General features: G+C 44.4%; 1 protein-coding gene across 3 annotated transcripts in view; it reads right to left on the bottom strand.

Annotated features, from left to right (window-relative positions):
* Window positions 1-11,602: 11,602 nt before the first annotated feature.
* The window catches only part of LOC138661792 (cytochrome P450 2C23-like), a 100,104-nt gene continuing 89,147 nt past the window's right edge, over window positions 11,603-22,559 (bottom strand). For all 3 annotated transcript variants that reach the window (XM_069746714.1, XM_069746715.1, XM_069746716.1), the window contains one exon: window positions 11,603-12,344. In XM_069746714.1, coding sequence (XP_069602815.1) covers window positions 12,160-12,344 — 185 coding nt within the window. In that variant the 3' untranslated portion in view covers window positions 11,603-12,159. The remainder of the gene's footprint in view (window positions 12,345-22,559) is intronic.

Below are 22,559 nucleotides of genomic sequence, written 5' to 3'. Positions count from 1 at the left end.
AAAACCACATTCAAGAAGTTTATTAACCTTTCAGGTGTTTTACAGGAATTTTTGGAATGTTTAAATAAAAATGAACATTTAACTTTTTTCACACAAAATTTATTTCAGCTCCATTTTGTTTTATTTTACCAAGGGTAACAGGAGAAAATGGACCCTGAATGTTGTTGTACAATTTGTACTGAGTACGTTGATACCCCATATGTTGGGGTAAACCATTGTTTGGGCGCATGGCAGAGCTCGGAAGGGAAGGAGCGCCGTTTGACTTTTCAATGCAAAATTGACTGGAATTAAGATGGGACGCCATGTTGCGTTTGGAGAGCCCCTGATGTGCCTAAACAATGAAAACCCCCACAAGTGACACCATTTTGGAAAGTAAACCCCTTGAGGAACTTATCTTGATGTGTGGTGAGCACTTTGACCCAACAAGTGCTTCATAGAAGATTATAATGCAGAGCCGTAAAAATAAAAAATCATATTTTTTCACAAAAATTATCTTTTTGCCCCCAATTTTTTATTTTCCCAAGGGTAAGAGAAGAAATTAGACCACAAAAGTTGTTGAGCAATTTCTCCTGAGTACGGTGATACCCCATTTGTGGGTGTAAACCATTGTTTGGGCACATGGCAGAGCTCGGAAGGGAAGGAGCGCCATTTGACTTTTCAATGCAAAATTGACTGGAATTGAGATGGGACGCCATGTTGCGTTTGGAGAGCCCCGGATGTGCCTAAACATTGAAACCACCCACAAGTGACACCATTTTGGAAAGCAGACCCCCTAAGGAACTTATCTAGATGTGTTTTGAGAGCTTTGAACCCCCAAATGTTTCACTACAGTTTATAACGCAGAGCCGTGAAAATAAAAAAATTCTTTTTTTTTCACAAAAAATGATTTTTTAGTCCCCAGTATTGTATTTTCACAAGGGTAACAGGATAAATTGGACCCCAAAAGTTGTTGTCCAATTTGCTCTGAGTACGCTGATACCCCATATGTGGGGGGAACCACTGTTTGGACGCATGGCAGAGCTCGGAAGGGAAGGAGCGCCATTTGGAATACAGACTTAGATGGATTGGTCTGCAGGCGTCACGTTGCATTTGCAGAGCCCCTGATGTACCCAACAGTAGAAACCCCCCACAAGTGACCCCATATTGGAAACTAGACCCCCCAAGGAACTTATCTAGATGTGTTGTGAGAATTTTGAACCCCCAAGTGTTTCACTACAGTTTATAACGTAGAGCCATGAAAATAAAAAAATCTTATTTTTCCCACAAAAATTATTTTTAACCCCCCAAATTTTTATTTTCTTAAGGATAACAAGAGAACTTGGACTACAAAAGTCGTTGTCACATTTGTCCCGAGTACGATGATACCCCATATGTTGGGGTAAACCCCTGTTTGGGCGCACCGGAGAGCTCGGAAGGAAAGGAGCACTGTTTTACTTTTTCAACGCAGAATTGGCTGGAATTGAGATCGGACGCCATGTCGCGTTTGGAGAGCCCCTGATGTGCCTGAACAGTGGAAACTCCCCAATTCTACCTGAAACCCTAATCCAACAACACCCCTAACCCTAATCCCAGCGGTAACCCTAACCACACCCCTAACCCTGACACACCCCTAATTCTAATCCCAACCCTAATCCCAACCGTAAATGTAATCCAAACCCTAACCCTAACTTTAGCCCCAACCCTAACCCTAACTTTAGCTCCAACCCTAGCCCTAACCCTAGCCCCAACCCTAACCCTAACTCTAGCCCTAACCCTAGCCCCAACCCTAGCCCCAACCCTAGCCCTAACCCTAGCCCTCGCCCTAACCTTAGCCCCAACCCTAGCCCTAACCCTAACCCTAGGCCTAAACCTAGCCCCCACCCTAGCCCCAACCATAGCTCTAACCCTAGCCCTAACCCTAACCCTAGCCCTAACCCTAACCCTAGCCCTAATGGGAAAATGGAAATAAATACATTTTTTTAATTTTATTATTTTTCCCTAACTAAGGGGGTGATGAAGGGGGGTTTGATTTACTTTTATAGCGTTTTTTATATCGGATTTTTATGATTGGCATCTGTCACACACTAAAAGACGCTTTTTTATAGCAAAAAAGTTTTTGCGTCTCCACATTTTGAGACCTATAATTTTTCCACATTTTGGTCCACACAGTCATCTGAGGTCTTGTTTTTTGCGGGACGAGTTTACGTTTTTATTGGTAACATTTTTGGACACATGACAGTTTTTGATCACTTTTTATTCCGATTTTTGTGAGGCAGAATTACCAAAAACCAGCTATTCATGAATTTCTTTTGGGGGAGGCGTTTATACCGTTCCGCGTTTGGTAAAATTGATAAAGCAGTTTTTTTCGTCGGGTCAGTACGATTACAGCGGTATCTCATTTATATCATTTTGTTTATGTTTTGGCGCTTTTATACGATAAAAACTATTTTATAGAAAAAATAATTATTTTGACATCGCTTTATTCTGAGGACTAGAACTTTTTTATTTTTTTGCTTATGATGCTTTGTGGTGGCTTGTTTTTTGCGGGACAAGATTAAGTTTTCAGCGGTACCATGGTTATTTATATCTGTCTTTTTGATCGTGTGTTATTCCACTTTTTGTTTGGCGGTATGATAGTAAAGCGTTGTTTTTTGGCTCCTTTTTTTTTTTTCTTACGGTGTTCACTGAAGGGGTTAACTAGTGTAACAGTTTTATAGGTTGGGTCGTTACGGACACGGCAATACTAAATATGTGTACTTTTATTTATTTTTTTTAACATAAAGAAATGTATTTATGGGAATAATATATATATTTTTTTCATTTATTTAGTAATTTTTATTTATTTTTTTACACATGTAGAAATTTTTTTTTTTACTTTTTTACTTTGTCCCAGGGGGGACATCACAGATCACCGATCTTACAGTTTGCATAGCACTCTGTAAGTTCGGCGAACTCACTCACATCGCTGCAGGCTTACCAGCACCTGCAGTTGACCCGGAAGTACTTCCTGCAGGACCCGGATGCAGCCCCGCGGCCATTTTGGATCCAGGGACTGCAGGGAGAAGACGCTCAGTACAAGGTGAGCACATCACCTTGTACCGATCGTCTCAGGGAAGCACGCAGGGAGCCCCCTCCCTGCGCGATGCTTCCCTGTACTGCCGGCACACTGCGATCCTGTTTGATCATGGTGTGCCAGGGGTTAATGTGTTGGGAGCGGTCCGTAACCGCTCCTGGCACATAGTGCCGGATGTCAGCTGCGATAGTCAGCTGACACCCGGCCGCGATCGGCCATGCTCCCCCCGTGAGCGTGGCCGATCGATATGACGTACTATCCCGTCGGTGGGAATTAAGGCCCACCCCACCTCGACGGGATAGTACGTCATATGGGATTAAGGGGTTAAACAACTGTTTTTTCTCCTCATTAGTCAAATCAAACTTATTAGCAAAACTCTGAAATTTCTGCACACATGTTTTTTGTCATCATGTGCAGAAATGATTTTGCATAATTTTAACAAGTTTTTTCTAGATTTAGTTTGGAGGAGTTGGGCCTCCGAGTCGTCTTCTATTTCTAGTGGTCTTTGTACATCTGTTCCTTTAACGGCATCGTTGTCATTTCTCAGGTCTCCTATGTTTCCTCCATCTTGTTTTACATCATGAGACAGAAGGTCACCTTGAGTGGCCATTACAGACACGTGCCTCACATCTTGTTCACTCTCTACATTACAGTCAATCTTGGGAACATGACAAATTTCATTAGAAATTCTTTCAACACAGTATTTTTTGGATTTCTCTGAGACAAACTTATGAAATACGTCAACCAAATGTAAAATATTTTTTCACTTTCTCCTTTTCTTTATTGTTAATTAGCTTAGAATCTATCTTTAGATTTGCTATCTTGCATTCTGCATATAAGGGAAGCCAAAACATTTCTAAATTAGACTTGTATAAAGTTAAAAATTCCAGCTGACTTGACTTAGAATATGAATTAATGAAATCCATTTTTCTTCTCTTGAAATATCTCAGCTTGTAATTCCTTTGTTGGACAACGCTGGGCTCTGGTCATCAGCACGTCTTCTGGCACTTGTAATGCTAGTGCTTGTCAATCCGTCTGGCACCTGTTAGTCCTTACTCATAGATTCTGTGTCTGATCCTTGTGACTTGAAGTTTTGAAGTGGAATTCCTGAAAACTTGCAAAATTGACATTTAGCGAAGCTCTTCTCTTCCCCCATGTGCAAGGAGAAGGAAATCCACAATAACTGACAATAAACCTGAGCACAACTCTTGTAATCTTTCTTTGCTGTTACGGTTATTCTCTGTCCCTACCTCTGTTCCTACAACCCTGACCACTGCCCTATAAAACAATAACCCCCTCACTACATATATATAAGTGCGACACCGATCGGCTAATTGTTGACTAATATTTCAATGTGTATATTCTCAGGCCCCAGAGACTTCACCTCTGGCTATTCTCCAAGGCTGTTATCATGTTTTGGAGTAGTTGTCATGGACAGTAACCAACACATAAGAGAGAGGTTTGAGAGTGATACAGAGGCAAAGCTTGTGCAGTTTTAAACAACCCCTGTGATACTTTGTGGGACAACAGGATTGAGGGAAAATGACAATTGTGGTGTACTGCATTTTTTTAAAATTCAGAAATTTGAGGGAGTTGTGGTCCTATGTTTGCATGAGCCTTGGAGCAAGACTTTATGGTGAAATTTTCACTCCTTTTTGAATTTCAGATTCAATTTGTCTAGGGAAAAAATATTTTGTCAATTCTTTTTCAAGAATTGTGATGTGGGCATCGATGAGAATGTATTGCACAAACGACGCAACGCACACATTGCCAGCTTTCGAGAATATGATATGAAAGGGGGTGTTACTCATGCTGGAATATCACAGACCCTTCCTTTTTGGTGTAAAGCAAAAATATTAATTTTTCTCACACAGAGGCACACCAGCTTGATGGTTACAGTCACTGTAAATGGCACAATATACTTGATGATTTCTTTCAAACTTGGAAATATTTTTCAATGGATGAATGGTGGAACAGTTGCAGAAATGTAGGTAGTTACATACTTTGGCCGATAGTGCCGTGCTTCACCACAAATTCTTCAGTTGAGCATTTATACAGTTGAGGCATGGAGTAGAAATGAGAAATACTGGATGCAAAGTTTACTGAAGAACCATGTATAGTGTTGCAGAATAGTTAAAATATAAAATCATGTGTAAGGTGTACAAATCTTCAATTCAAATTCATAAAACTTTGTTTTTCTGACAATAGTTTTCTGCACAGCAAAAGTGGAAGGTGGAAGTTCCACTACTAATAACTGATAGTATATGTGACCAAAAAGAGATCACAGCGACCTGATGGAAGACATGTTTGGACAATTGCATTCCCAAATTAAGAGGAAAGGAAGAATCTAACCCCTGAAGTTACATTTCTCATAATAATTAGTATTCAATCTTCAAAAATAGGTTGTGTGTCTTGAAATTATATTCATAACCAATAAACTTTTGCACAATATTTCATGTTACACACAAAAAGACTATATGTGATACCAACACTATGAAGCAAGTATTTGTGAAGTGTAAAAAATATTATATGGTTGCTAATTACTTTAAAATTCTAAATCTGAAAATTGTTTATATTCAGCACCCTCCCCCCAAATCAATACTCAATTTTCAAGTCTTATCACAGATTCTCAATGGGATTTAGGTCTGGACTGTGACTGAGCCATTCACTCACATGAATATGCTTTGATCTAAACCATCCATTGAAGCTCTGGCAGAGCATTTAGGGTCGTTGTCCTACTGGAGGTTGAACCTACGCCCAAATCTCAAGTCTTTTGCAGCCACTAAAGGTACCTTCACACTCAGCGACGCTGCAGCGATACCGACAACGATGTTGATCGCTGCAGCGTCGCTGTTTGGTCGCTGGAGAGCTGTCACACAGACCGCTCTCCAGCGACCAACGATCCCGAGGTCCCCGGGTAACCAGGGTAAACATCGGGTTACTAAGCGCAGGGCCGCGCTTAGTAACCCGATGTTTACCCTGGTTACCAGCGTAAAAGTAAAAAAAAAAAAACACTACATACTTACCTACCGCTGTCTGTCTCCGGCGCTCAGCTTCTCTGCACTCCTTCTGCACTGGCTGTGAGCACAGCGGCCGGAAAGCAGAGCGGTGACGTCACCGCTCTGCTTTCCGGCTGACCAACGCTCACAGCCAGTGCAGGAGGAGTGCAGAGAAGCACAGCGCTGGGGACAGACAGCGGTAGGTAAGTATATAGTGTTTGTTTTTTTTACTTTTAGGATGGTAACCAGGGTAAACATCGGGTTACTAAGCGCGGCCCTGCGCTTAGTAACCCGATGTTTACCCTGGTTACACGGGGACCTCGGGATCGTTGGTCGCTGGAGAGCTGTCTGTATTTTGCTACATCTATCTTCCCATGAACTCTGCCTAGACTTGCTTTCCAAACTCTACTGAAGGAAAACAAATTCACAGTATGATCATGCCACCACCATGTGTGAAGATGGGATGGTGTTTTCAGGGTGATATGCAATGATAGGTTTCCCCTAAATATAGCATTTGACATTTGCCAAAAAAAGGTATTTCTTGGTCTCACCTGACCAGAACACCTTCTTCCACATGCTATCTGTGTCCTCTACATGGCTTTTTACCCAAGATGCAAGTGGGACTTTTATGGCTTGCTTTCAAAAATGGCTTTCCTTTTGCCAGTCTTCCATAAGATCCAGGTTCGTGGAGCACACAACTAATGTGTCCTGTGGATAGAGTCTACCACCACTTGAGATGTGGATCTCTGCAGCTCTTCCAGGGTGACTATGGGTCTCTTTGTTATTTCTGTAATTAGTGCTCTCCTTTCTTGAGACATCAGTTTAGGTGAACAGCCCTGTCTTGGTAGGTTTGCAGTCCATACTGCTTCCATTTTTGCGTGTTGGGTTGCTTTGTCAGATGTTCAGAACTTGGGCTATTTTTTATAACCTAAACATGCTTTATTCTTCTCTACAACTTTATCTCTGACCTGTCTTTTGTGTTCCTTGGCTGTCATGGTCCAGTCCGAAGTTTATTTTCATCTTTCCTTTTTTGAGACTGGTCATCTGGGGGTTAATCTCATCAGCCTTGTTCTTGAGCTAGCTAGGCTATTTCAGTCCCTCACAGCCTGCCTACCGCTGTTAGTGATAGTTTATGCTTCCCAACTTGAGCCCCTGACCTGTATCCTGATTTTGGTGATCCTTGTGTCTCTTTCTGCCCGTACCCGTGTATGACTCGTTTTGTTCCCTGGACTTCGGCTCTTGTTTTCTGTCTCTGTTACCATGTTACCCACCTGGTTCAGACTTTGCTTGTACCCCGACTTTGCCTTACATCTCACGATTTGGTTACCACGTTCACGGAAGGCTCTGATTTCTTGCATGTCCCTAACTATTCTTCTGACTGCCCCTGTGTACAGTGCTGATATTTCTGTGTATGACTTTGGCTTGTCAGACTTCTCTCATTACCTGTGAAACCTGTGTCTGAGCTCTGTTTTACTTTGCTTAATGTTTTACCTCTCTTCCCTCACCAGCTCCCCCTGGCGGAGGTTTCATTACATTGGTTTTCCTGATGCTGCTTGATCCCTAATATTCTTAAACAAACTTTCACAGAACATCTGTTGTTATACCAAGAATGAATTACACACAGGTGGACTCAATTTACTAATTATGTGACTTCTAGAGTTATTTGGTGTTAGGGCTGGCGGAACTCACCAAATAATATAAAGAGAGATATGAGGTGTGTTCGCAGCCCGGGGTCCACCGTGCAGAGATGGAACCTGTTGCTAAGTAATGACGGACTATATGGCGGCATCATGTGAACACACACGGGTTAACTTCAACCGGTATGTAGGATGCAAACCTTGTTGCATCACAGGGCCACAATACCGCAGAGAGAATCCAAGTATTGGGTAACAGGACTCTGCCCAACGTGCACGGGATTAGAATCCCTCTAGACCACTAACGCTTAGCACCGCAACTGCGGTGCCATGGAAAACCTAAATAATGATTTACCGCACTGAGTATGTACAGCGCCACTCTGGCGGATGCCACTAACCACTCTAACTAGGGTCAGGAAAGCACACTAGTTGCGCAAGGCACCACACTGGCGGACGCTGCTAATAAATGCTGTGTAGTCGTGCCTAGTGCTGGATGGCACAGTCAGGTGCAAAGTAGCTCAATCACCAAAGTACTTTCAACAACACTAGGAATGGGGATGACTATGAGCTTTCACCAGATACAGTCATACATCCACAAACACATGATTTCTGATGTATACTAGCGCATGGCCGAGCGGCCATGCAAACTTTTTATAGTTGTAGCTCTCCGGGTTCTTCCTAATGGTCCAATCGGAGCTGCTACAGGACCTGAGCAAGTGACCCCCTGACCTCCAGTGAGAGGTCGTCCCGTGGGCATGCTCAGTAGAAGAAAAGCAGGACTTAGTCCCTGGAATGTCTGCTCGCTGCTGATTAGTGCTGGTTACAAAGGCTGAACATGGAAAGGCAGCAGTAACCAAGTGCACAGTATCAGCTTGAGCCAGATGCTGGGATTGACATCTCTGCTGAGCAGGCTCCACTGCGACTGGAGGAGAATGGGAAACCGTAGAGGGCACGATTCGAGATTCCCCCTGTGCAGTGGCGGGAACTTGACACCTAACATTTGGGTACTTAAGATTTCATGTAGCGGTAAAAGAGGCTGAATACAAATGCATGTCTTCATTTTCAGATTTATATTTTTCAAATATTTAGAACACCATGTATAATTTTCTTTACACTTCACAATTACTTGCTACTTTGTTTTGGTATATCACATAAAATTCTAACAAAATACATTTATGGTTGAAAGTATAACTTGAAAAAAAATGGAAAAGTTCACAGGGTATGAAGGCACTGTAACTAGAGATTTGGGTTGTTCATGCAATTACCTTGACCTAACTTGACCTAGCTTTCCAGGGTTCGAGCAATGAGTCCTTAGGGTCCACTGTAGGCTTAAAAGTGAATTTTTGCAGGATGACGGTAAAGAAAATAAAAAGTTCCCGCACCAAGCTTTCGGCAACACATGCTATTTTTCCTGCAATGATGGGAATATAAAGTGCAGTAAATTAGCAGAATAAATAGCTCAGATAAGAATGCATTGAAATATTGACTTACAAGACTATGGAGAATTTACAACATTGGAAATATATATGCACTTAAGCTTGCTTCGTCCGTCCTCTCCCGCCAACCATGGACATGAGAAAGGGGATCATTATTCTCTTCATCTGTTGTGTGCCCATCACCTCTTCTTTCTCGTCGTCCTCCATTTGTTCTTCGGCTCCTGCACCTTTACTAACAGTTTGTCTTGTACTTTTAGGCCCCCTCAATCGCTATAATCTATCCTATCATGGCACCCGCCTGTGCGATGACAGTCCAATAGTTAGAGATATTGTTATCACTTCCGCATCCTCCTCTGCTTCCTCCTCTTCCTCTGTGAGCACCACCTCCTCCTGCAGACTAACCAAAGTATGCTCCAACATGTAGATGACCAGAACAGTGATGCTGATGATGGCAACATCAGCACTAACCATCTCAGTAGCCATTTTGAAACCATGCAAAAGGGTGCAGAGGTCTTTCATCTGTGTCCACTCTGCAAGAATGATTTGTTACACGTTCATACTGCATTGGGCAAGACTATGCAAAATGTCATACTTAACCAGGGGTCATTGCTGCTGCCACAGTTGCTGGAACATGTGCACAGTGTAATTCCACGGTGTCGGCACAGTGCATATCAACTGGTTAACCGGTAGCCCGAAAGACATCTCTAGCAATGTAAGTCAATGACCATGATTGATATAGATAAGGCGGCTGCAGCGCTAGAACATACAAACTTGAAAAACGAAATTTGAACTGCATTACTGCACTAGAAATATGAAAAATGAGAGCTTTTAGCGCATAAAAATGGCCAATTTTATGTGTACCTGGTAGCCCGGTTACGGCATCTCTCTTATACCAGGTCCTAAACTTGCCCTACCTCGCTGAGAATAAACGTCTCCATCTGAATGGGTACATGTGAAAACCTCTTACTAGACTAAAATTCTCTCTCTCTGTGGAGGGGTATTGGACCTGCTGTAATAAAAAAAACTGCTGAAGCTAGGAGGCGGAGTGCACGATCAGAAGGCTAAAGAATACATTTCAAAAACCTGACCGGCACATCCAAACATAGACTCAGTGTGAACAGGTGCTGAACCTAGAGTCGCCAACTCGTTTATAGTTAAATAAATAAGGCAGCACACTGCAGCGCTAGAACATACAAACTTGAAAAACGAAATTTGAACTGCATTACTGCACTAGAAATATAAAAAATGCAAGTTTAAGACCTGGTATAAGAGAGATGCCGTAACGGGGCTACCAGGTACACATAAAATTGGCCATTTTTATGCGCTAAAAGCTCTCATTTTTCATATTTCTAGTGCAGTAATGCAGTTCAAATTTCGTTTTTCAAGTTTGTATGTTCTAGCGCTGCAGTGTGCTGCCTTATTTATTTAACTATATACGAGATGGCGACTCTAGGTTCAGCACCTGTTCACACTGAGTCTATGTTTGGATGTGCCGGTCAGGTTTTTGAAACATGATTGATATAGAGGCCAAAAATGAGCACGTAGAGGTATAGCTTTCTGCAAAAGCACATTCAGGCTAGGCTAGTGGCATAGATGTTGATGTACAAACAAGTTTGAGGACGTGAGCCTTGCAAAGCTCATGTGTGAGGCTGCCCAGCATAAGTCCACCAACAGCTTCGCACTGCTATCACACACGGTCTTCACTGACTCCAGGTTCAGTGGAGGCAGCCATTGCTTTAACTTGGCCTGAATAGCTGCCCAAACCTAGCAAAATCTAGCTACATCACACCAAATCAGAGAAATGGGGTTCCTCGTGTCAACTTTCATGCCCACGCGTGGCCACCAATATTTTTCTATATTCTAAGTTTTTTTTTTACTAACTAGTCTCATAGTCTCGGATTTTGTTTAATATTTTTCTTAATATTCCATATTTGGTCTAATATTTCCTATCTCATATACAATGAGAAAACTGTGTGTTATTGGTAGTGCACTGAGAAAGACATAATAGCTAAAAAATCTCATAACGTGTTTGTGAGAAGGTGGAAGTTGATGGGAATTTCCAGTTGGAAATATACCTGTCTGTAAATGTTGTAAGAAACCTGCCCATGGGGTAATATACAGAATTGTTTTGTTAACAACTGGTATACATTTCTTTTCTCCAAGTGCTCATGAATAAGAGGGCCGAGTCCCACAGTTTGGCAACACTGATGATCTTGTAATCTGACTTTGAGTCAGAACAAAACAGCTACAAAAGCAGTAACATTGAGATGAAGCTACAAACTTTGTTCTCCTTAACCCTTGCAAGTAGGCATGGCTTTTGACCATGTGGTGCAACCATAGAGCACTTTCCTTTTTCCCACATTTCCTGGGGGGATGTTAAGCCCCATTACAGTTACCTAGACTTTGATTATTTTCCACTTTTGTCCCCTTCCCCATCTTATTCAAGTGTAGCTAGTTATAATTCATTTTAGATTGGTGACGTCATGATTACTGCCAGAAGCTTCTTTTATTACTTTTCTTTACAGTTTCTATTCCTTTGGCTCCAGTCCAGTTCTCATTGTTAACACAAAGATATAAAAAAATGTAAAAAAAAGAAAAGAAATACCACTCTGTATATAAAGCAGGGATACAAGTGGAGGAAATCACAAACAATCAAGGCTTATACAACAGTAGGGATGAAAAATGCTAAATACAAGTGTAGCCTATGGTAAAATCCACAATTAATCCACTAAAGCTTTAAAATAATGAGACAGTATTACATACTGTAAGTGTGAGCAAATTAAAGAAATGAATAGAAAGTCTTGTGGGACGGGGCACACACAGATTGACTTTACCATCCTGTAAGTATTTTATATTCATTTCTTTCATAAAATGTGGTATTTTAGGATTATACTCTATGAGCATTTAGTTCATTTAGTTCTTTTTTTGGCTGAAGTTCTATTATTAAGCTGAGTTCTCTGTCCAAACAGTTTGACAAAGTTGTGGGCAATTTTATGTAAAATACTCTTTATTTTGAACACATTGTCCTTTTGCCTTTTCTAACAACGTGCAATGAATTTGATTTTATGGGTTGGAGGATGATTTTCTATGCCAGTTTCTGTAGGTGAGATGTCAAGATCGTTGGGGTCCACTACAGACTTCAGGGTGAATTTTTGTAGGATGACCGTGATGAAAATAAAGAGTTGCAGGCGTACCAAGCTTTCAGCAATGCATGCCCTCTTTCCTGTAATACAGACAATGTATTAGAATATTAAATTATCCAAACTATAAGGACCCATAAAATTATGCCCAGTTGGAACATTTAAAATAATAAAAAAAAAAACCTGCTATACTCACCCTCCGTTGTCCGTTGAGCCGCTCGCGCCGGCCGCCATCTTCCATTCCCGGCGATGCATTGAGAAATTACCCAGAAGACATAGCAGTCTCGCGAGACCGCTAAGTCATCTGGGTAATTTCGCAATGCATCCTGGGAACGGAAGATGGCAGCAGCTGTGTGGGTACCGCAGGAGCTCCGCTGGATCCCAGGAGGTGAGTATATACCGTATTTTTCGCTTTGTAAGACGCTCCGGATTATAAGACGCACCCCAAATTTTGAGGAGAAAAATAGGAAAAAACTATTTTTTAATAAATTGGTGGGGCGTCTTATAATCCATGCGTCTTATTACTTACCAGGGGTTGTGGTTGTGGTGGATCAGGGTCCCAGGCTCGTTGCCGGAGGCAGGAGTGGAGCATTGCTGCAGGCTGGGATGAGGGGGTCTGCAGGGGGCTCCTGTGCTGCAGGGGGGCTCCTGTGCTGCAGCCTGGGATGAGGGGTCTGCAGGGGGCTCCTTTGCTGCAGGCTGGGATGAGGGGTCTGCAGGGGGCTCCTGTGCTGTAGGGCTGTCTCCGGTGCTGCGGGGGGCTCTGGCGACATTTTGTGAAAGACCAGAGCCCCCCGGCAGTTCTTCCATGCGTTCCAGTATGACTAATTCCGGGAAAATGGCCGCCGGAATCTCGAGAGATGAGATCTCAGCGCTGAAATCTCATCTCCCGAGATTCCGGCGGCCATTTTCCCGGAGTCAGTCATACTGGAACTAACTCCGGGAAAATGGCCGCCGGAATCTCGAGAGATGAGATCTCAGCGCTGAAATCTCATCTCCCGAGATTCCGGCGGCCATTTTCCCGGAATTAGTCATACTGGAACGCATGGAAGAACTGCCGGGGGGCTCTGGTCTTTCACAAAATGTCGCCAGAGCCCCCCGCAGCACCGGAGCCTTCAGCATCACCCGGGGCAGCAGCGGACAACCCCGGCAGTGGCGGCGGACGACAGCGGCGGCAGGCGGTAGCGGCGGCGGACACCCCCTCCTCCCAGCCTGTAATGGTAAGCGGTATATCCGCTTTGTTAGACGCACCCACATTTCCCCCCCAAATTTGGGGGAAATAAAGTGCGTCTTACAAAGCGGAAAATACGGTAACTATTTTTTATTTTAATTATTTTTTAACAGGGATATGGTACCCACACTGCTGTATACTACGTGGACTGTGTTAGATACCGCGTGGCTCTGTGCTGTATACTACATAGGCAGTGCTATATACTCCATGTGCTGGGCAATATACTACGTGGCTCTGTGCTGTATACTACGTAGCTGGGCAATATACTACGTGACTGGGCAATATACTATGTGACTCTGTGCTGTATACTACGTCGCTGGGCAATATACTACGTGACTGGGCAATATACTATGTGACTGAGCAATATACTACATAGCTGGGCAATATACTACATGTCTGTGCTGTATACTACGTCGCTGTGCAATATACTACGTGGCTGGGCAATATTCTATGTGGCTGGGCAATATACTACGTCGCTGTGCAATATACTACGTGGCTGGGCAATATACTACGTGACTGGGCAATATACCATGTGGCTGGGCAATATACTACATCGCTGTGCAATATGCTACGCGGCTGGGCAATATATTACGTGGCTGGGCAATATACTACGTGGATGGGCAATATACTATGTCACTGTGCAATATACTACGTGGCTGGGCAATATACTACGTGGCTGAGCAATATACTACGTCGCTGTGCAATATACTATGTGGCTGGGCAATATACTACGTCGCTGTGCAATATACTACGTGGCTGGGCAATATACTACGTGACTAGGCAATATTCTATGTGGCTGGGCAATATACTACGTCGCTGTGCAATATACTACGTGGCTGGGCAATATACTACGTGACTGGGCAATATACCATGTGGCTGGGCAACATACTACATCGCTGTGCAATATGCTACGTGGCTGGGCAATATATTACGTGGCTGGGCAATATACTACGTGGCTGGGCAATATACTATGTCACTGTGCAATATACTACGTGGCTGGGCAATATACTACGTGGCTGAGCAATATACTACGTCGCTGTGCAATATACTATGTGGCTGGGCAATATACTACGTCGCTGTGCAATATACTACGTGGCTGGGCAATATACTACGTGACTAGGCAATATACTACGTGGGCTGTGCAATATACTACATGGCTGGGCAATATACTACGTGGCTGGGCAATATACTACGTGGCTCGGCAACATACTACGTAGCTGGGCAGTATACTATGTGGGCTGTGCAATATACTACGTGGACATGCATATTCTAGAATACCCGATGCTTTAGAATCGGGCCACCATCTAGTTTGCTATATCCAAATTATATATATGTGGAAATTTATGGCAAAACCACATTTGTCTTGAGGACAGGGGATTAGAGAAGTGGCCATACATGCACTGCTCTTGTGATTCATTTGTGTGGGCAAGCTTCCTCAGAAACTTCCATCTAAATGAATGCAGAGAGTTTTGCTCACATGCAGTGGGGTTCTGTTCTTAGAAAAGATGTGGATAACCCATAAATGACCATTAGAAAGTCTGTGGTTGTTCTCATTAGAGATGAGTGAACCCCTTGATGTCTGGGTTCTGCGAATTAGGCAAACAGTTAAAAAAAGGGTTTGGTTCAGGTACCAGAACAGTGCCTACTACTGTTGATCGTCAACTACTGTTCATCATCATCATTTCTCCCAGCGAACTGTGGTGAACTCACCACTGCACCATGAAGCTTTTTTTCATTGTGCTCGCGGTGACCTCACCAAGGCCCCCTCAGTTCAAGAGCCCTGTTGGCAAAGCGTGTTTATTTACAATAAAACTATAGGGTTAGTGATGGGGAGAAGTCTTATAGAGACCTCTCCATTACTAAGCCGTGGGTTTAATGTCACCGGACAATAAAAAGGTGACATTAACCCCACAAATATGTACCCCACTTGCGACAGCCAAAGGACAAATGGGAAGGACTCATCTAATAGATGCGCCTCTTCTGGGTGGCTGCGGACTGTGATTTTTAGTCTGAGGGGACAACATCCATGGCCCCATACCAGTCTAAGAATACCAGCCCCCAGCTGTCTGCTTTAGCTTGTCTGGTTGTCAAAAATGGGGGGGACCCAACATCATTTTTTATTTATTTAAATAAATGTTTAAAAAATGTGTGGGGACCCCTCTATTCTGGAAGACCAACCTTGCTAAAGCTGACAGCTGATGGTTAAAACCCCCAGCTGTAAGGGTTATCAAAAATACAAGGGAACCCACCCGGTTTTTATTTTTAAATTATTTATTTAGCGTGCAGGCAGTGGCTGATGGAAGTATTCATCAGCCGCCGCGTGCTCTTACAGTTATTAGTGGCAGCAGGCATCTTCTGATGGGAGTAGTAGTCCTATCAGCTGATGCTAGTGACCAAAGGTAAACTTTTTCCCTCCGATCACAGCTGCAGGCTCACACAGTTATTTGTCTGGCTCTCTGACCAATGGTGATTTAGAGTACTTCTGGTCACAGTCAAATCTGCGGGGTCATACTGACATCAGACAGCATGTCCCAGCAGCGCTCTGACCGACAGTAATGATCTTACAGCAATCAAAACCATCGATAAGATCACAACCTTAGTGGAGACTCAATCATTTACCAAATTTTGCAGAAAATATTCAGGAGTCCGAATATTAATTTGAATGTGCAATGGTAGTCCCAACTTTGAGATTGACAAACTTTTTCCAAATGTTTCATCATCTCATCTCTACTCCTGATGTTAAAGCCATACAGCCTTTGAAATGTGTTGAAAATAAACAACATGTTTTCCTACAAATCTTGGACACTTTGGATATCTTTATTGATTACCCATCAGCAGCACAGCACATCTGCTTATCCTTTTCCTGATCTCTACATTGGTGTGTCCAGCCACCGGTGTAGCAGCTGGAGTTACACACTGAGCCCTCTAAAAAGTTGTGGTTTAAATACAGTGTTGTCTAGATAATTACTTGGTTGCCCTTTCTGTCTGTCTAGTTTTTCTTCATTATGTCCGCTATATAGCAAGCAATTAAAAAATGCCATGCTTCCCATGTCCAAGAGTAATAAATCTCTCTGTTCGTCTGTGTGAATTCAATTCCAATTGAAGGTACATTTTGGATCTACAGCTATCACGCAAGTATATTAAAGAGGTTGTTCACTACTAGGACAATCCCTTCTTGATCTGAAAGTTTGCTCCTGTGAAAATAAAAACAGTTATACCTAATTCTTGTGACGACACTGTTCCAATGGTGTTATCACTTGTGTTCCTTGGGGCTTACATGTGGTTGTTATGACAAGTGAGTCCTGTGCCCAATCAGCGCTGGCATCACTGCCCACTCATACGGACATATACATAATCAAGAAGATGTGAGAGATGAAGCTAGCTTTTCTCTTCCTCTTGATTATTAATGTGTCTTATGGCGGGAACAGTGACACCAGTGCTTATTGGGCACATGGCTCACGTGAAAAAACAATCGCACGTGAGCTGCAGGAAATGCGAGGCTTACACCACTAGAATGGCACCTGAATGGGAAGTGAGTATAAGTGTTCTTATTTTCATGGGAGCAAACATTTAGATGTGTATGTGTTTATCATATGCATACATTTTTTGCACTATATCATATCCCTTTTTTTGCAGGATGTGGCCAGTAGAGTTGAGCGACCTTGACCTTTTTAGAGTCGAGCCGGGTTTCGTCGAAACCCGACTATCTCAAAAGTCGGGTCGAGTGAAATCGGCCGATTATGACGTAAAGTCGGGATCGACCGAAACACGAAACCCAATGCAAGTCAATGGGGCAGCATAGTCGGCAGTGAGTGGGGGCCAGGAAAACACCTAGAGTGCCCATTTTAATGTCAAAACCATCCATTCTTCTTAATGAAGCTTGTCAAGCGTAATTTACCTTATAATAATTGGAAGGCATTTGAAATTGGGGGTCATTTGGCTAAAGTTGTGGTGGGTAGGGCTGGTTCAAGTAATTAGTTGGGCCCAGGAAATCTGGACCACGTCACGGCAGTGGAGCAGGGAGAGGTAAGTATTTCAACTTTGCAAGTGCTGTGAACCTGAGCAAGCAGGGGGGGCCCACTCGTTGGCATTGGCACTGGCACAGGGCCCCTCAAAGTACAGCGGTGTGTTTGCACGGCGGGGGCGCCTCCCACCGGCAGCAACACTTTTGCGTACTATGAGAGGCCCTGTGCCAGTGACGTCGCCAACTAGTATTCCTCCCCCCACCTGATGAAGGAACCTGCACTTTCATCTGCACCTTCCTCTTTGTCCCCGTGTAAGGTGGTATGGTATGCGGGAAGAGCAACCTGACTTTCAGCAGGGTCACAATGTTGTTGTGTAGCGTGCACGGGGAATGTTGCGTTATGGGTCAATGTACCAGCAGACTCATCTATCACTGGCTGGGCAATGGGCAGGATGAGGAGGAAACACAGATATAGGCCCAAAGAATAAAGTTGGCTAAATGCAGTTCAAAATTGGTAACACAGGACTAACCAGGGGGCATTGCAGTGGAGGACAACTGGAATGAGAGGCTGACACAGAGAGTAGGCCCAAATCAGTAAGTAGTCGAAATGCAGTTCAAAATTGGCAACCGTAGTAAACAGGCGGCACAGCTTTGTTCAGTGGAGGAGAACAGCAAGGAGTGGCAGACACCGATAGTAGGCCCCAAACCAACTAGTACGCCAAATGCAGTTGTTCCATTTAACCACAATTTAATGAGAGCCTGAAGATAGAAGTTCAGGAAAGGCAACCTGGAGAACACCTTGGAGTGGAACACACCATCTCTCTACACCCCATACCCAATTTGTAGGCCTAATGCAGTGTAGTTTCCAAGAACTACTAAACGAGAGCCGGAAGATCGAAGCTCAGGAAAGGCAACCTGGAGAACATCTTGGAGTGGAACACACCATCTCTCTACACCCCATACCCAATTTGTAGGCCTAATGCAGTGTAGTTTCCAACAACTACTAAACGAGAGCATGAAGATCGAAGCATTGGCGAGGAAACCTGGGGAACACCTTGGAGTGGAACACACCATCTCTCTACACCCCATACCCAATTTGTAGGCCTAATGCAGCGTAGTTTCCAACAACTACTAAACGAGAGCCGGAAGATCGAAGCAATGGCGAGGAAACCTGGAGAACACCTTGGAGTGTAACACACCATCTCTCTCCACCCCATAGCCAATTTGGAGGCCTAATGCAGTGTAGTTTCCAACAACTACTAAACGAGAGCCGGAAGATCGAAGCTCAGGAAAGGCAACCTGGAGAACACCATCTCTCTACACCCCATACCCAATGTGTAGGCCTAATGCAGTGTAGTTTCCAAGAACTACTAAACGAGAGCATGAAGATCGAAGCTCAGGAAAGGCAACCTGGGGAACACCTTGGAGTGTAACACACCCTCTCTCTACACCACGGAAGGGCTGATTCTTAGGAAGGAAGGCTGTCGGAAAGAAGCAGGGCGCGTCCGAGGGTGATTATATTCTTATTAGGTATATACTCACCCTCGGACGCGCCCTGCTTCTTTATTTGTAATGAATGTTTATTTGCAATGTGGTTTTGACTTACTCTATTTTTTTGGTAAATAATGATTTTATTATTTTCATTGTTTTGCATCTTCTTGGCAATAATATAAAGAAGACGCGACAGGACAACACTCGGTGGATGCCATATCTGTGTTTTAAATTGAAAAAAACTTTCAGTTAACTACTTGCAGGAGAAAGTTATTGTAGCTGGTGGCCATTTTTAGTACTGTACCAGATTTTTGTTGTATGTGTTTGTTTTTAATGTTAAAATGTCTGCATTTGATATCTCTCCAGTATTTTCTTTTTTATAAGCAAAATACTTATTTTTATATTTTCTGATGTTGGTTCAAGGGGTACACGGGCAGCAGTAGACAGGTCAGTGGAGGCCTAGTGGAAGGAGGGACCGCAGACAGGCTTCGAAGCCCTAACATAATAAATTGGGCTGGCTGTAGGCAATTTAAAATTGGTTCCAGGGGAACCCGGGCAGCAGTAGACAGGTCAGTGGAGGCCTAGTGGAAGGAGGGACCGCAGACAGGCTTCGAAGCCCTAACATAATAAATTGGGCTGGCTGTAGGCAATTTAAAATTGGTTCCAGGGGAACCGGGCAGCAGTAGACAGGTCAGTGGAGGCCTAGTGGAAGGAGGGACCGCAGACAGGCTTCGAAGCCCTAACATAATAAATTGGGCTGGCTGTAGGCAATTTAAAATTGGTTCCAGGGGAACCCGGGCAGCAGTAGACAGGTCAGTGGAGGCCTAGTGGAAGGAGGGACCGCAGACAGGCTTCGAAGCCCTAACATAATAAATTGGGCTGGCTGTAGGCAATTGAAAATTGGTTCCAGGGGAACCCGGGCAGCAGTAGACAGGTCAGTGGAGGCCTAGTGGAAGGAGGGACCGCAGACAGGCTTCGAAGCCCTAACATAATAAATTGGCCTGGCTGTAGGCAATTTACAATTGGTTCCAGGGGAACACGGGCGGCAGTAGACAGGTCAGTGGAGGCCTAGTGGAAGGAGGGACCGCAGACAGGCTTCGAAGCCCTAACATAATAAATTGGGCTGGCTGTAGGCAATTTAAAATTGGTTCCAGGGGAACCCGGGCAGCAGTAGACAGGTCAGTGGAGGCCTAGTGGAAGGAGGGACCGCAGACAGGCTTCGAAGCCCTAACATAATAAATTGGGCTGGCTGTAGGCAATTTAAAATTGGTTCCAGGGGAACACGGGCAGCAGTGGCCTGGTCAGTGTAGTAGTAGTGGAAAAACGGGCCGCAGACAGGCTTCGAAGGCCTAACATAACAAAAATTGGGATGTAGGCAATTTACAATTGGTTCCAGGGGAACACGGGCAGCAGTAGACAGGTCAGTGGAGGCCTAGTGGAAGGAGGGACCGCAGACAGGCTTCAAAGCCCTAACATAATAAATTGACCTGGCTGTAGGCAATTTACAATTGGTTCCAGGGGAACACGGGCGGCAGTAGACAGGTCAGTGGAGGCCTAGTGGAAGGAGGGACCGCAGACAGGCTTCGAAGCCCTAACATAATAAATTGGGCTGGCTGTAGGCAATTTAAAATTGGTTCCAGGGGAACACGGGCAGCAGTAGACAGGTCAGTGGAGGCCTAGTGGAAGGAGGGACCGCAGACAGGCTTCGAAGCCCTAACATAATAAATTGGGCTGGCTGTAGGCAATTTACAATTGGTTCCAGGGGAACCCGGGCAGCAGTAGACAGGTCAGTGGAGGCCTAGTGGAAGGAGGGACCGCAGACAGGCTTCGAAGCCCTAACATAATAAATTGGGCTGGCTGTAGGCAATTTAAAATTGGTTCCAGGGGAACACGGGCAGCAGTGGCCTGGTCAGTGTAGTAGTAGTGGAAAAACGGGCCGCAGACAGGCTTCGAAGGCCTAACATAACAAAAATTGGGATGTAGGCAATTTACAATTGGTTCCAGGGGAACACGGGCAGCAGTAGACAAGTCAGTGGAGGCCTAGTGGAAGGAGGGACCGCAGACAGGCTTCGAAGCCCTAACATAATAAATTGGCCTGGCTGTAGGCAATTTACAATTGGTTCCAGGGGAACACGGGCAGCAGTGGCCTGGTCAGTGTAGTAGTAGTGGAAAAACGGGCCGCAGACAGGCTTCGAAGGCCTAACATAACAAAAATTGGGCTGTAGGCAATTTACAATTGGTTCCAGGGGAACCCGGGCAGCAGTAGACAGGTCAGTGGAGGCCTAGTGGAAGGAGGGACCGCAGACAGGTTTCGAAGCCCTAACATAATAAATTGGGCTGGCTGTAGGCAATTTAAAATTGGTTCCAGGGGAACCCGGGCAGCAGTAGACAGGTCAGTGGAGGCCTAGTGGAAGGAGGGACCGCAGACAGGCTTCGAAGCCCTAACATAATAAATTGGGCTGGCTGTAGGCAATTTAAAATTGGTTCCAGGGGAACACGGGCAGCAGTGGCCTGGTCAGTGTAGTAGTAGTGGAAAAACGGGACGCAGACAGGCTTCGAAGGCCTAACATAACAAAAATTGGGCTGTAGGCAATTTACAATTGGTTCCAGGGGAACCCGGGCAGCAGTAGACAGGTCAGTGGAGGCCTAGTGGAAGGAGGGACCGCAGACAGGCTTCGAAGCCCTAACATAATAAATTGGGCTGGCTGTAGGCAATTTAAAATTGGTTCCAGGGGAACCCGGGCAGCAGTAGACAGGTCAGTGGAGGCCTAGTGGAAGGAGTGACCGCAGACAGGCTTCGAAGGCCTAACATAAGAAAAATGTCAATACAATGGTATTGACAGTGCCAGGCATTGAAGGATGTCAGCGCATAGACTAAACATTGGTGGAGCTGTGAGAGAAAATTTTGCAAGTGGTAGAGCACTGTTTGTCCTGGGGGGGGACTGTCTTGTGGCCGGCGGTACAGGCCCTGGGCCCCTCATATTACAACGGTGTGTCTGACGTTGGGTGCGCACCACCACCGCCAGACACTTTATTGTACTATGAGGGACCTAGTGGCAGTGCCGTCGACCAAAAGCGGGCACACCCACCTCTTCAGACAAACAGTACTCTCACGGGTGCTGGCGCCAAGTGGCGATACCACGGCCCCGTGTGGGGACTTTGGCCATTTAGGGAGGTGTTAACATGTCGGATGCTGGACAATCAGGTGCTGCAAATTACGAGATTGGAAAAATCGTTCAGAATAGTCCACAGGCAAGACCTTTACATAGGAAAGCTAGGTGTCAGCCTGGCAAGGTGGGGCAAAAGATTTCGAAATCCAGTTGTGGTTCATTTTAATGAAGGTTAGATCATCTACATTTTGGGTAGCCAGACGAGTCCTTTTTTCTGTTAGTATTGAACCTGCAGCACTGAATACTCTTTCTGATAGGACACTAGCTGCCGGGCAAGCAAGCTCCTGCAATGCATATTCTGCCAATTCTGGCCAGGTATCTAATTTTGATGCCCAGTAATCAAATGGGAATGATGGTTGAGGGAGAACATCGATAAGGGATGAAAAATAGTTAGTAACCATACTGGACAAATGTTGTCTCCTGTCACTTTGAATTGATGCTG

The sequence above is a fragment of the Ranitomeya imitator genome, chromosome 2 (genome assembly GCF_032444005.1).
Source record: "Ranitomeya imitator isolate aRanImi1 chromosome 2, aRanImi1.pri, whole genome shotgun sequence".
Lineage (NCBI taxonomy): Eukaryota > Metazoa > Chordata > Amphibia > Anura > Dendrobatidae > Ranitomeya > Ranitomeya imitator.
This window is presented reverse-complemented; position numbering and strand designations above follow the sequence as displayed.